The sequence below is a fragment of the Synchiropus splendidus genome, chromosome 13 (assembly GCF_027744825.2).
Source record: "Synchiropus splendidus isolate RoL2022-P1 chromosome 13, RoL_Sspl_1.0, whole genome shotgun sequence".
NCBI classification, from domain to species: domain Eukaryota; kingdom Metazoa; phylum Chordata; class Actinopteri; order Syngnathiformes; family Callionymidae; genus Synchiropus; species Synchiropus splendidus.
The window spans coordinates 5156194-5169334 of record NC_071346.1 but is presented as its reverse complement, the minus strand read 5'-3'; the positions used below and the strand labels follow the sequence as shown (position 1 = coordinate 5169334).

The following is a 13141-nucleotide window of genomic DNA, read 5'->3' as shown; positions in this document are numbered from 1 at the left end:
TGTGTCACTGAATTGACTTGACAGCTGCAAATCTGTGACAGTTACCAACTGTGGAGAAGTACTTGAAAAGAAAATATTATAAAGAAAGTGATTACACTGTTCATGAAAGCATGAAAATTAATTAGAACCTCATGTGGTGATACTTTCATTTACACTGTACTTATATCTCCTTTGGAGTTTCAATAAAATATTAATTTTAATTTGGTGATATTAGACATGGTTAATATTATATTTATTTCATTCAGAATATGATTCAGTTTTTCCAATTTTCTCAACAGTTTGCATCAAGTGTATTTTTTTTCTTTAGTAAATTTGATGAACATGACTTGCACCTGGTTCTGCTGCTGGTTGGACTTTCCAATGACAAATACATTTTTTTACGATAATCACATGGCTACATGTCATTTCGCAAGGTATTGGTTTGTTTACGTGTAAGTAGATTAAATATGGCTATTGATCACAAATGAAATCAAGAGTAATGAATCAGTTCTATTCCTTGTACGGGACCCTACTTGATCTGGGAAAGGAGATAAAATAAAGGTTAAGAGTTTCACAGGGCAACTCAGCAGCTGCCTGCTACAGGCTTGATTCAGGCTTCATTTTTCGGGGAGCTACTGTTCCGTCCTCAGGGAGAAGATGTGAACACACGCCGGTCCAAAAGTCCTCCTTGGTAACGGCAGGTTCGTTGTTCTCTGTCAGCGCCTCTTTATGATCCCCGGTGATCCACATTCATGAACGGCAGCCTCCCATCCGTTCTTTAACCTTGACTTCATCACTCCATTCATGGCCTCGCATTTCCATAAATGACAGTGAAGAAGAAAGATGAAGCGTTTATCCTCCTCGCCAACCCTGGCTGATGCTGGCGCTTCATGAATCATCAAGCAGGTTTGTACTTCTGCGCCTTCACAAGGTCTCAAACAGAGTGAGAAGCAATAAAGTCCAGGCGGCACCCGCCGCGACCGAGAGGCTGCTGAGCTCACACACCGAGCCGGGGATTTCCTCGACGGTGTAATCCTCAAATAGATGAGCTGAGAGATTTAATCAAGCGCCTCTAATATTCTCCCAGAGCTTTCCAGGCTTAAATCACCGCCTGCTTGAGAGGGCGTCGTCTGATGAGCAATAACACACTCGGATTGGCGTCGAGCTGCCAGCCTTTTAATAATTCACTGTAACTCATTTAGCTGCTGCGAAAATGCTCCAGATAAATAATTCCTGAGCAATTGACTTCATCAGCGCGGGGGAAGCGCGTGTAAGAACTTGTTGCGCAGGACGCCGTGATTGAAAAATAGAGTGTTTCACCGACTGTTTCACAGTGGATCCAGTGGCTGACGTCTCTCGCAGTGGTGCTCACCTTTGCCTCAAGAGTCCGCAAATCACCGTCGCACACGCAACGCTGTCGCATGACTGCTGTCTTTTTCTGAGAGTTGCAACCTCAAGTTTGTTTTCCACCTCCTGCTGCGGATGGAGACAGTTTCCGCTTGAGCTCGCCTCGACAACTCACGAGTGGAGGAAATGCAAATAGGCAGCAGCTCGGTGAAGTCGAGGAGGTGAATTATCTTCTATTAGCTGGAGATTAAAGTCATTTAGTGTTCCCTGTATTATCTGTTATTAGGCCTGGATTACAGCGCCGGTCCGCTCACTCTAGCTCCGGGGCGACATGAGAGACCCTCTGGGAAGTCACTCTGAAAGTTCTGCAACAACGGAAACACACAGCACATCCTTCTGACCAGCTGGGCATTAACCGGTGCTTCAGCATTAGATTCTACAACTGTAAAACTAAAAACATCATGACAGATCAGTCTTCTTTGATGTCACCATGTTAACAAGTGAACTCAGCAATCTGACGTAACGGGCCGTAAGAAAATGCCTACATGCTCAAATATCCCGATACTTAATTCCCCGATATTGTACCGATATTTGGGGTGAACAATCTTAATCAAATAATACATTCAATAATACTTTATTGTGTGATATTGTCTTGATATTTGAAGTTGTCTACAACGATATTTAATACATATATATGCTGCTGCATTTGTGGCATGTTTAAAAGTAATGTTTTCATTTTGCGCACTAGAGTTATTTTGTTGATCAAGGGAGCGAATCATTCCTCTGTGAGAGAGCAAAATTTAACTGGACTAACGTCATAAAATAAAACTGGTTTTCATGGCACAATATTGTACTGCATTATCCGATTTCCCACTGCTAAAATGTTGATTCCTATAGCAATATATTGCCAAACTCGCAACTCATCGCAACGTATTGTATCATCCCTCCTGTATTGGGAAACGTATCCTATTCCAAGATACCTGCCGACATACAGCCCTGGTAAAGATGGCAGTTGTCATCATCTCCACGTGGTGTCAGAAGTTCTTCAGCCCAAACCTATTTCAAGGGTCACGACTGAACTCAGCCAGCGAGGGGTTAATGATCGGTAATGTGACTCTGTCACAGGTGAAGCGAGGATCAAAGTTGGCATCAAACGTGGTCTTTAAGAGGAGCAGCGTGCGGCCGTGTTCCGGAGCATCATTAGTTTCCCTACAGAAGCTCATTACAGTGGAGCGATCAGGCCGCTGAGGACAACGAGCGAAGGAGAGGTTCAAAAATACTCCAGGTCTCCTTTCAATCAGACTCATCCACAGGAGAGAACGAAACATTTTCACATGTCTTGCAGGATCTCTGCAATACAGCACGGCAACAGAACTGTCTTGTTCACATACGCAGGTGTGTTGCCACAGAACTCTCAGGAACAGGTTGACAAAAGCAGCAGCGGGACCCACGACGGCTTAAAAGATCATGAACACAGCATGTCCAGAAGTTCCCTGCTGCCCACCTGCACACTGAAGGAAGAAGAAGACATGAAGGCTTGAAAAAGAAAAAGAAGCTGCCGGTTGAGAAAGGGAAACAGAGGAGATGGAGGGAGCAGAGATGAAGAAACTGGTGGAAAGAGTCGGTGACACAGCAGCAGCTCTCTGATCCAGAAACATCAGGAGGCCACGGAGCCAGCGAGGGGAGGAGGGATGTGAGAAGCGAGGGAAGCAGCTGGGAAACAACAAGAAGAGAGGGAGCAAGTGAAACATGAATCTGCAGCAGATCTGAGTGAAACAGCAGGAGAGGAAATGGAGCAGTGGAAGAGGGAACAACAGCAGGAAGAGAAGAAGGAGAAACAGACGGATGCGTGGAGAGGTTTCATCATTTCTGCCCTCTGTCACCCCATCTCTCCACTCCATTCAGCGAGATCAATCAGCTCCCAAAATGTGTTTACACACATTAACCGTTACATTACGACCGCCTGCCTCAAACTGCGCCTGACACTTCTCCAGGATCTAAACTGTTTTCCAAGTTTCCAGGGGAAGCACAATGAAATATGATGTAACTATTGAGAGGGATCTTTTTATAGACAAATCCAGAGATGTTCTGCCATAAGTTGGTGGTGCTCATGTCAAGGTGTTAAACCAGGTCATGACTTCAAATGAGTGGCACTGAGATGTGGAGGACTCGCATCTGGTCTGGCTCTGACACCACAAGCATCAAGTCTCACTGGAGGAGTGATGCACTTTCATGGACATCCTCAGGGATTTTCAGGTCCTGGACCTTCACACCCCCACAGATCCAAATGACCCAATCAAGATGTCTTGAGAGGCTGCAGCCTTGGGAGCTGGACAGAAACCAAAGCTAAGTCAGACCGCCTCCACCAGCTCCACACACCTTCCTCTCCATCCTTTTCTCAGAGGGCACAGTCTGCTCCAACAAAACTATCGGCGTGGATGCGTAGAGTGAAACACCAGCAACAATTCAGCTTAAGGTCAATGAACTTCTCGGCTCACCGTCTCCTCCAGTGACGTCCGTCTAAATTCCCTTCCCGCAGCCTCCGTCACCGGATTGTTGGATAAAAATACAACAACTCAATTGCAAAGGCAGAAGGGGGCAAAGAAACAGGTGCTGCAGCAACAACACAGTGGCGCCATCTGTTACGGCAACAACGTCATCACTCCTTCCATCATCTGAGCACACATTCGCAGCTTCAGCGCTGGATAAAACCCAAATTTCCCCTCCGTCCACGAACACAACGAGGTCAAAGTCGCAGCAACAACCTGGAGCCGGCACATTTCCAGCGGCCCTTAGGGGGTGAGGCGACAGCACACCCGCACAGGTGCCGGGCTGAGACATGAATCAAGTGAAAACAAACACACACCACCGTCGTGCTACAGAACGGCGTTTCTCATTATTCAAATCATAAGGGAATCAATGTGGCTGCAAAGGCACATTTCACTCATGAAAAACCGCAGGCTTTTGAATGAACACCTGCCTCTAAATGTCAACAAGTGCACTGCAGGAAAGAATAAACCTCACAAGAGGTTTTCAATGTCACTGTCACAAACACACCACTGATCTCAGTGTCATCATCGAGATGCATTCAGGGACAGCAAGCACTTTCAGCTCATCATTCTGTGCAGGAATGAAACACACCAAACCATCAGTGTTTGGTGTCCCTGGTTCTTCCTGTGGCACAACCTGGTCGCAGGACAAAACCTTCATCTTCTCCTCTCTTCACCCACAGACCAGGTCATTAACTATCTTATCTATGACGTTTTGAATCTATACTGCAGTTTTTTTTTGTTTTAAATTGTGCTTAATATCACTTAAACTCAAGTGTTGATGTATGTCACATAATCCAATAACCATAATTCAAATGAGAAGTGAGTAGCAGAGCGGTGACGCTCAGAATTAATGGGAAAGAAAAAAAGTAATCGGGTTATTATAAATGTGATTACACGTTGCAGAATTGCAGTCAAGATAAACGAGCTTCAGTTTTTTTTCCTCCATTATTAATAACTGCAGACACTTCCTCCAAATGAAATCATGTTTAACATCCTCCGCAAACATCCAGGAACCGCACGAATATTCGCCTCCGCTGCAATGTCACGCACCATACATCATAAGACTTGAAGTGTCTCATGAATTTGAAAGTTAAAAAACAGAAACACGTTTCGACAACAACCGGGAGATGCGAGCGTCCACAGCCGGACTCGTTCCGTCAGAAGTGGGGAGGAATCTGCTTACCTTCTGCGGTGGTTCCGCTGACGGTGGACAGAACCAGAACCACCTGAGCGGTAAATCCAGCGAGCGCTGCAGAAGACAAGTCCATGATGATGGAGCAGGTGAGGAGGACAGACACCCGGAGCTCTGCGCTCAGGCTCAGGAAGGAGGGTTGAAGGGAGAGAGGGAGTGAACAGGAGAGAGCGGTGGAGGAGGAGGAGGAGGAGGACAGAGACAGAGTGGGAGAGATGGAGAAATCAAAAATAAAACCCTTAGTTCAGCAGACAGACCGGAGCACAGCTAATATCATTAGCCACCTAGCCGATTAGCTGACTCCTTATTCAATACACCACTGTTAAAACAAACAAAAAAAATCACACCGTACACTGTTTCAATAACTTCATGTAACTCATAATAACTAAATAATGTAAAAGTAATAATAATATATGAATAATAATACTTCATATTGAACTGAAGCAACGCGATTAGCCGCCTAGCAGATGAGCTAGCGAGCCGTGAACACACCAGTTTCCATTTCGTTTTTTTAAAAATTAAAATTCATGCAGAAACAATAAATAATCTTAATAATACAATATAATAATCTTTTAATAAACGTTTGAACAACTGAACTGCTGGATATTGAGCCAACGTACACAATAAAATTACTTACAAGGGACGACACTGAAATTCCGTAGTTCGCGACAGCCGCCATCTTTTTTTTATTAAATTTTTATTGACCATTTTAAATGGACAACGTTAACACGTGAAATACAATGGAAAATCTACCATTTAAATGTGTTAATTTACTAGTTAAATATATTATACAAAGAGTGTATATATATATATATATATATATATATATATATATATATATATAAAAGCACACACACGTACATATATAAACGTCTGGTCCTGCGGACTCTCAAACGCCTCATTTCCTCTCACCATTCGAGCCGTCTTCATCAGCCAAATGTCAACGGATCTTCAGAGATTTGCTCGGAGGAAAAGCAGGTCCTGAGGCGAGAGTTGGTTCCTGTCTGAAGTAGGTTCATATGGCTCACATGCTCTGGCTTCCCTCCACTGACTCTGTGGCCCGGCAACAGATGAGTACTAGCCAGTGAGGACCAGAAGGGGGCTCCCTAGAGACAGGCTCTCTTGTTGCCTTGACAACAGGAGAATAGCGAAGCCCTGATGAATGAGCGGGTCGTTACCGCTGTTAATGTTGCAGGAAGACTAATTAGCCGCTTTATATTCTCATTTGCTCTCAGCAGAGTTCAGACCCGACCCGGGACGCAAATCTAAATCACTGCGACCTGACAACTGCGGGAGCTTTCACTGAGGTGGAGGAATGAACTTCCCAATAAATCAGCCCGATACCAAATCAATTCATCATCCCACACCGAAACAGGACACTGCTGTCGGAGAGAAATGGTTAGCATCGCTGTGGTAAAACTCCACTTGGCTTAGTTGGAAATACTTCTTTCACTTAAAAGATTTCAAACGCCTTGTGCCACACAAACCAAGTGCCACACAAGTGACACACTCAAACACGGTGTTTACCTGTCTGAAGCTGCAGGTGGGAGAAGTGGGAGGAGCTATGGCAGACATCAAAATACATATTTTTTTCTCAACGATTTAAGAATGAAAAAAAAAGGCATTTTTCTCATGAAGGGAAAAGTGGCACCACATCGCTGCTCATGATGTCAAACTTCAAGTCAGATGGAGGAGCGAGCGCTGCGGGAGCTGGCCTCCTCATAACTCCGCTTCTCTCTGTGATGACCTCATTTCCTCTAAATGATTCCTCAGAGCTCTGCAGTTAAGCAGCCCGCCACTAAATGACGTTATTAATCAGCATGGACGCTAAAGACCTAAATAACGAGGCTCCAGCCGACACGCCGCCGCTGCCGCCTGCCCTCCACCACTGTGAGACCTGTTTCCAGATCCATCTAAAAATAAGTCTGCTTCTCTTTTCAAAGTCTAATTGTTGTGGTGAAGGGTTGAGGTCGTGGGGAGATGATGAAAGTGACGACAGGTTGTTTGTGGCAACGGAGCGAGTGATGAAAGATCAGACCTCTTCTGCGTCTAGATCTATCAAAAATCTTTTTTTTATACCGTTACTATACTATACTAACTACGAAAGAGTCGACATGAAGAGGAAGACATTTTTCTATGAAATAGTTTTGGCTAAAGAAACTTCCAGATTATTCATATAAACAATTATTTAGTGACTTGCGCTCAGCTACAAAGCATTGTTGTGCTAATGGCTACATGAAAATAAAGCCACCTCGGCGGTTTCAGTCCTTGGTTATGAAAAGAGGATTCATAAATCAGGGCTGTCAATAGAAACGTTTTCCAATCGCAATTCATCGCACTAAAGATGAGTTAACTTACTCAAACGCATCAGTAAAAGTCATTTTTTGACAATAAATTGTCAAATCGGCTCAGAACAACAGGCTCATCTGAGGCCCTCAGAAGGATTAAAGACTTGTTTGTCAGGATTAACTCACTCGTGAAGGAAGTTATGGACTGAAGGTCCGACGTCGCTTGCACAGTCACTGGTTCTGGTTCCATCCGGTCCTCTCTAAACTCTACTCCTGTCTGCATCTTCTCTGATGGAAACACAAATTAAAGCCCTCCTGGCTGCTTCTGCTTGATAGAATCCAGAGGAGAGAGGTTTATCATCGGCACAGCAGTTTGTGGAGCCACAACACCGGAAACACTGATCATCTTCGTCCTCCTCCAGCATCTCTGCGGCTCTTTATGACAGAACTCTGGAGTAGAGATGAGAGACATTCACAGTGACCAAGCAGCATGCGCGACAGTTCAGAGTCTGTCATGGTTTATTCCAGTTTGAAGACCGACAACGTTACATTCTCAGTTCACCTGCCCCTCAGGTCAACAGTTCATCACCGCAGGTTGGTCACACCTGCCTCACACACACGTATTTCACGACTATTGCCCATCCATCCATCCGCCTGCCATCACGACGCACGCAATGTACAAAAGTGTTTTGAGGTTTAAAACATTGAAGCAGAGTACCTGAAGAAGCGCGAGAGACATGAGATGCGTCAGAGGTAAGAAGCAGAGAACAGGCTAACTAGGCGTCCGCATTACAAGCAGTTTAGTTGCTAGTTACGTTGGTGATGGTGACCACAGCAGTTTTTGTCTTTCTCCTCATTAAAAACAACTGACCCCTAAAAGGACACACAACAGCTCAACAAAAACATGACAGTCAAGTTAAAGAGAGAAGTGACTCCGAGTCTGGAGCTCGTCTCTGTAGCGAGATTCAGCTGCGCTGAAATTTGTGGTTGTTTGTCGTGTTGTGTTGCGTAAAGTGACTCAGCATTGTGTTTGTTGAGCTACTGTGCGACTGGAGAGTTGCTCTCGGGAGTTCAGCCATCAGCATTTGTTGTTGTTTCCCCATGTTTGGCCGTGTTTTGTGTGTCAGCTTCTGCACTCAGAACATCAACTTGAAAAGGAAGAATTATTTCAGCTTTCAGAGTTAATGACCTCTTTCTGGACGTCTCCATCACAGACCTGGATCATGTGATCATGTAAACGTCCCAGTCATCAGTTCCAAACCAGTCGCCTCTAAAACTTGATACCTGGAAGCTGCAGCTCCACCTAGTGGCGGTGAGTGAAGAAGAAGCGTGTGGAGGACAGAACCCTCCTATAGTGTTTATCAGAGTTCGGGTTCATCATCATGGGTTGACCTCTGGTGACCCCATGCAGGTCACATGACTCCTCCGGCTCCAGTGTCGGACTGAACGTCGCAGTGAAGTGGCACGGAAAAGTGCAAAGAAACACGCTTGGTCCAAAGTGTCGGCGAGCTGGGCTCATGAGAGTCAGTCGGGAGGAGGACAGTAGGCACCAAACGGGCTCGGGTCAAGAGTTCAGAGGGACACCTCCGTCTACCGGCCGAAAATGTTCTCGTACTCCAGCAAGATGAGCTCCACGATCTGGTTCTGGTACACCATGTGGATGGCCATGTTCAGGGTCTCGGTCTCAGGCCGCAGCAGCGTCGGCCCAAACACAATGGCCACGCTCTGATAGGTCATCCGGTTCTCTTCGCCGTGGTCCACCACCCTGCAGAGACAGACACCTCAGTGTGTGTGTGTGTGTGTGTGTGTGTGTGTGTGTGTGTGTGTGTGTGTGTGTGTGTGTGTGTGAGTACACGCGGGTCCATGACTGCCTGCATGTGTGGCTGTGTGTGTCTGGTCTCTTACGTCCTCAGGTGCTTGAACAGCGCCTGCATGGTGTCGTGGTTTGGCTCTGGAAGCTGTCGAATCAGATCTTTGATGGACTGAACTCTGAGCTTGTAGTCGTGGATTTCTGCAGGACACACAGCACAGTTAACATTTGAATGTTCTCGGAGCAGCTGGTCAACACTTGGCTAGTTAGGAAGTCGAGCAAGAACGATGACTCGCGTCATGAACGATTCCAATACTCAATGTCATCAGTCAGAGGGAGCAAGGAGCGAGCGAGCGAGTGTCCACTCACTGATGGAGCTGACGAAGTCGTGGAAGAAGATGTAGGTGAAGAGCGGCTCAGGCAGCTCTCTGAAGTACATCTTCAGCGCCCCCGTCGTCACGTGGATGTCCTCCCACTTCCCGTCCGCCAGGTTCACCTTCTCATCTGGATCCAGAAACCAGAAGTGGTCAGAAGTGAACCACCACGCCAGCGTCGATGAGTCACTGACCGTGATTGACGGCGAAGCGTAGCTTCTGGATGACAGCCAGGTTCCCACTGACCCTGTAGAGCCCGTCCACAAACAGACCTGAGGGGGGCAGGTGTCAGTGACGCCGGAGTCACATGGTCACTTCCTGTGTTCTCACCCGTGTTCTCCACGTGGTCGATGCACATCCGGACGAAGCTGGGAACTGTGGTGTTCTCTCGCTGACAGAGACTGGACAGGCTGCAGCCGAACACCTGATCTGAGGACGAGAGACGGACGAGACAGTGAAGACCATCAGGGCAGACTTTGATCTGTGATACAGCTTCTGACACTTCTGAGCTCAGTACTTAACAACTCAACTTCGCCACAGCTGGAACAACACACACGCTATCACAACACACGTTTATCTACTGTACCTTTAATGTAGCCTTTGTCCCGGACGGACTGCAGCGTGGGCCGGCGGGTCAGGAACTTCTTCAGCTTGTGTCTGGTCTTCTTATTGTCGGTGGCATCCACGCTGGACGAGCTCTTCATGGCTGCGGAGGACAGAAGCACGCGTCTCAGAAACTCCATGTTGCTTTCATTTTCGCTCTCTGCTGCTGACCTCTGTTCTTCTTTGAGTCTCGGTGCTCCTTTTCCTTGTCATGCTTTTCTGGACCAGGCGACTCGGGCAGGTCCTCCTCGATGGCTTCGTCTGACTCCCAGGCCTGAGACCAACATGCGGTCAGAGAGGAGCCACAGGTAGACCTGGACTAGTCTCAAACGCCTGTTCTATGAGAACGACTTAACAAGAAAGCTTTCATCGCCATGGTGACAAAGAAGTTGACACGTGACGTTTGGTCTTGAGGCGGGAAACAAACACACCCACTCGTAAAACTATCTCCTGCACTTTGGACTTTCACACATGAGACCTCCCATTGAGACAAAATAACTGTTGAAACTCTTGATGCATCTTTTGCCCGAGGCAGACACATAACACTTAACTCTTACAGGAAAAAAATAAAAATAAATATTAATATATCAAATATATCAACTGAGCCGTTCTATTACCATGGTCAGTAATAAAACTTAGTTGTGTACAAAACCTGCACCTGGATGACTTGAAAACTTTGTTTGACAAACTAAAAGTGAAATATGAAGCGGGTCCTCACATGGCTGCTAATAGTGTCTCGCAGGACCCTGAACCAGTCGTTGATCACACTGTCGCTCTCAGACTGGATGAGCAGCTCGGTGCCCTGACGAGTCTTCAGCTGTGGGGACATCAGATGTTGAGTCAAATATTGAGCTCAAGTGCTGGTGAACAGGAGAGGAGTCTTCACCTCCAGAACGTGCTTCTTGCTGGACTTGTCTTTGGACGCCCAGTCCACCGAGGCGCCCCGCAGGTCCACCGTGAACTCGGGTTTGGACTGACTGCCTCCGAACTGTCGAGAGCATTTCATTTCATATTTGGAGTTGATCTTGAAACACACATGGGCAGTTCTTCGGTCACTCACCCAGCTGGTCCCGCCTCCTTGTCCTTTAGCGAACAGCAGCGTGGTCCCCTGCAGGACCGTCCAGGAGGAGGTCCAGTTTTTCCTGGAAGAGCAGCTGTTTTCAGTTTTTTTCACATGCTGACATCAGACACAGTTCCACAGGGTTCGGTGGAACTCACCTGACTTTTTTGCCGTTCTCTGTGATCTTGGTAGCATTCAGGACACCGCACTTCTCCGACGGCTGGAGAGAGGAAACAGACTAGTCAGTGAAGGACAACAGGGAGTCACAGCAGAGGCTTCAGGCGGCAGCAGATACTGGGCGAATTGTTGGAAAGTCCAAGAGACCAAAGCTCTCCACCACCAGAACCAACGCATGCAGCAGGACAACAGAAGTGAATCACATCACAACAGCAGTGTTGTTTTTTTAGTGCGTCACGACAAACACCAGAAGCAGAGGCTTCCACGTTGGCTCAGGTCAACTCTGACACAACAGCGTTGGTCCAGATATTCTCCCACGAGCCGACGTGGAAGCCCACACGCCTGCCAGCGGCCCAGTGAGTAGTGGGTGAGTACTGACGGAGGAGGGGGGCTTGGGAGATGAAGGGCAGGAGTCGGAGTCGGGCGAGGGGCCCATAGGGGCATCCTGGTGAGGGGAGGAGAGACACAGTCACATGGGCAAACGACAAGAGGTTAATGAGATGATGGTAAGGAAGGTGAAGGAGAGAACAACAACGGTTAGGAGGTGACGAAGAAGACCAGGGACCGCATTAGGATCACATGACCACGGCATCGCAATAATGATATTCATTTCAGGTCACGATGAAGTTTTGTAGAACAAAAAACAGATTATTTTTCACCAACGAGCATCCGAACCAGAGCAGCAGGACACAGAACTAGATACTGACTCATGCTAGATTGCGATGCATATGTTTGAGAAGGTGAAGTTGCTCACACAAGGTGTAACTATCACACTGTGATTCTGCACATGCAAGCCCAGCCTAGTGGTGTACGAGTGCATCCATTTAAAAACGTACAAATTTCAAAGAAAAGAATCAGCAACAGATAGAATTTGAGAAATTCCAGGAAAACAATAAAGAAAATATGCTTTGAGTAAATAGTCTAAGTCATAATTCAAATGGACATAGAACAAAAAAGAGAAGTATTAAGAATATATAATCATATATTGAAAAAAAAAAACTAGTAGTGAATGATAAAAATAATTGATCGAAAAAATAATTCAGAAAAACAGAAACCAGATACTCTAAAGTTGAATGATTCAAAAATAATTTCAAATGAAAGAATTGGGATTTGAATAATTTCGGCTCCATGCGAGGTGACAGTTGTTGACTGACTTGTTGTCTGCACAGGTGCGGGCGGGCAGAGCCGGCCCGGTACCGCCAGTTTTTAAACATCTTCTGTAAGGGAAAAGTGAATTCTGGACTCCACCGCGAGCATGTGAGGGTCGACATGTTTGCTATGAGGAGAGTGATGAGGTCAGACCTTCTCGGTGGGTTCCTGGACGTAGGCGCTGTGTCTCCACTTGGTCAGCACGATGGGGTCCACGTGTTTCCTGTCCAGACTGCGAGTCTTCGGACCGTCCAGGGCGGGCTGAGGAGGCGAGTGGTTGTACTGGAGGAGGAAGGACAAAGTTGTGGTCAGTCGTCATCATTCAAGTCAAGTGTACGCGTGACGCAAGCTGAACATGAACCAGTTTTCAGTTTGTCGTGCAAGAAGACGAACGAGGGGAACACACTCCGGGACACTAACTGAACATGCAGCGGCCTCTTACCTTGGGCAGCTCCCATTCTGACCTGGAGCCGTCGGCACAGTAGTAGTACGGTCTGCCTTGCTCATCAACGTGCTTTAACCACTGACAACCCACAAACACATGAAACTCGAGTCACATCACTTCAGACACAAGCGAGTCACATCCGATGAAGAAGACTCTGTTCCTCCG

General features: G+C 46.7%; 2 protein-coding genes across 12 annotated transcripts in view; both read right to left on the bottom strand.

The window, feature by feature from the left end:
• Window positions 1-6440, bottom strand: part of LOC128769186 (contactin-associated protein-like 4) — a 43607-nt gene extending 37167 nt beyond the window's left edge. The window contains exons 1-2 of one of the 4 annotated variants that reach the window (XM_053882595.1): window positions 5983-6440; window positions 5062-5195 (exon numbers count right to left, since the gene is read on the bottom strand). In XM_053882595.1, the coding sequence (XP_053738570.1) occupies window positions 5062-5146 (85 nt within the window). In that variant the 5' untranslated portion in view covers window positions 5147-5195; window positions 5983-6440. The other 3 variants (XM_053882596.1, XR_008416363.1, XM_053882598.1) reach the window with 3 other exon arrangements.
• A 784-nt stretch (window positions 6441-7224) lies between these two features.
• LOC128769685 (rho GTPase-activating protein 12-like) overlaps window positions 7225-13141 on the bottom strand; it is a 32268-nt gene continuing 26351 nt past the window's right edge. Inside the window, exons 5-18 of one of the 8 annotated variants that reach the window (XM_053883605.1) lie at window positions 12974-13054; window positions 12685-12813; window positions 11762-11827; window positions 11364-11425; window positions 11206-11287; window positions 11032-11133; window positions 10864-10962; window positions 10317-10419; window positions 10129-10248; window positions 9873-9971; window positions 9737-9814; window positions 9538-9672; window positions 9264-9369; window positions 7227-9123 (exon numbers count right to left, since the gene is read on the bottom strand). In XM_053883605.1, the coding sequence (XP_053739580.1) occupies window positions 8949-9123; window positions 9264-9369; window positions 9538-9672; window positions 9737-9814; window positions 9873-9971; window positions 10129-10248; window positions 10317-10419; window positions 10864-10962; window positions 11032-11133; window positions 11206-11287; window positions 11364-11425; window positions 11762-11827; window positions 12685-12813; window positions 12974-13054 (1437 nt within the window). In that variant the 3' untranslated portion in view covers window positions 7227-8948. Of the gene's footprint in view, window positions 9124-9263; window positions 9370-9537; window positions 9673-9736; window positions 9815-9872; window positions 9972-10128; window positions 10249-10316; window positions 10420-10863; window positions 10963-11031; window positions 11288-11363; window positions 11426-11761; window positions 11828-12684; window positions 12814-12973; window positions 13055-13141 lie in introns of all 8 variants that reach the window. The other 7 variants (XM_053883608.1, XM_053883603.1, XM_053883607.1 and 4 more) reach the window with 7 other exon arrangements.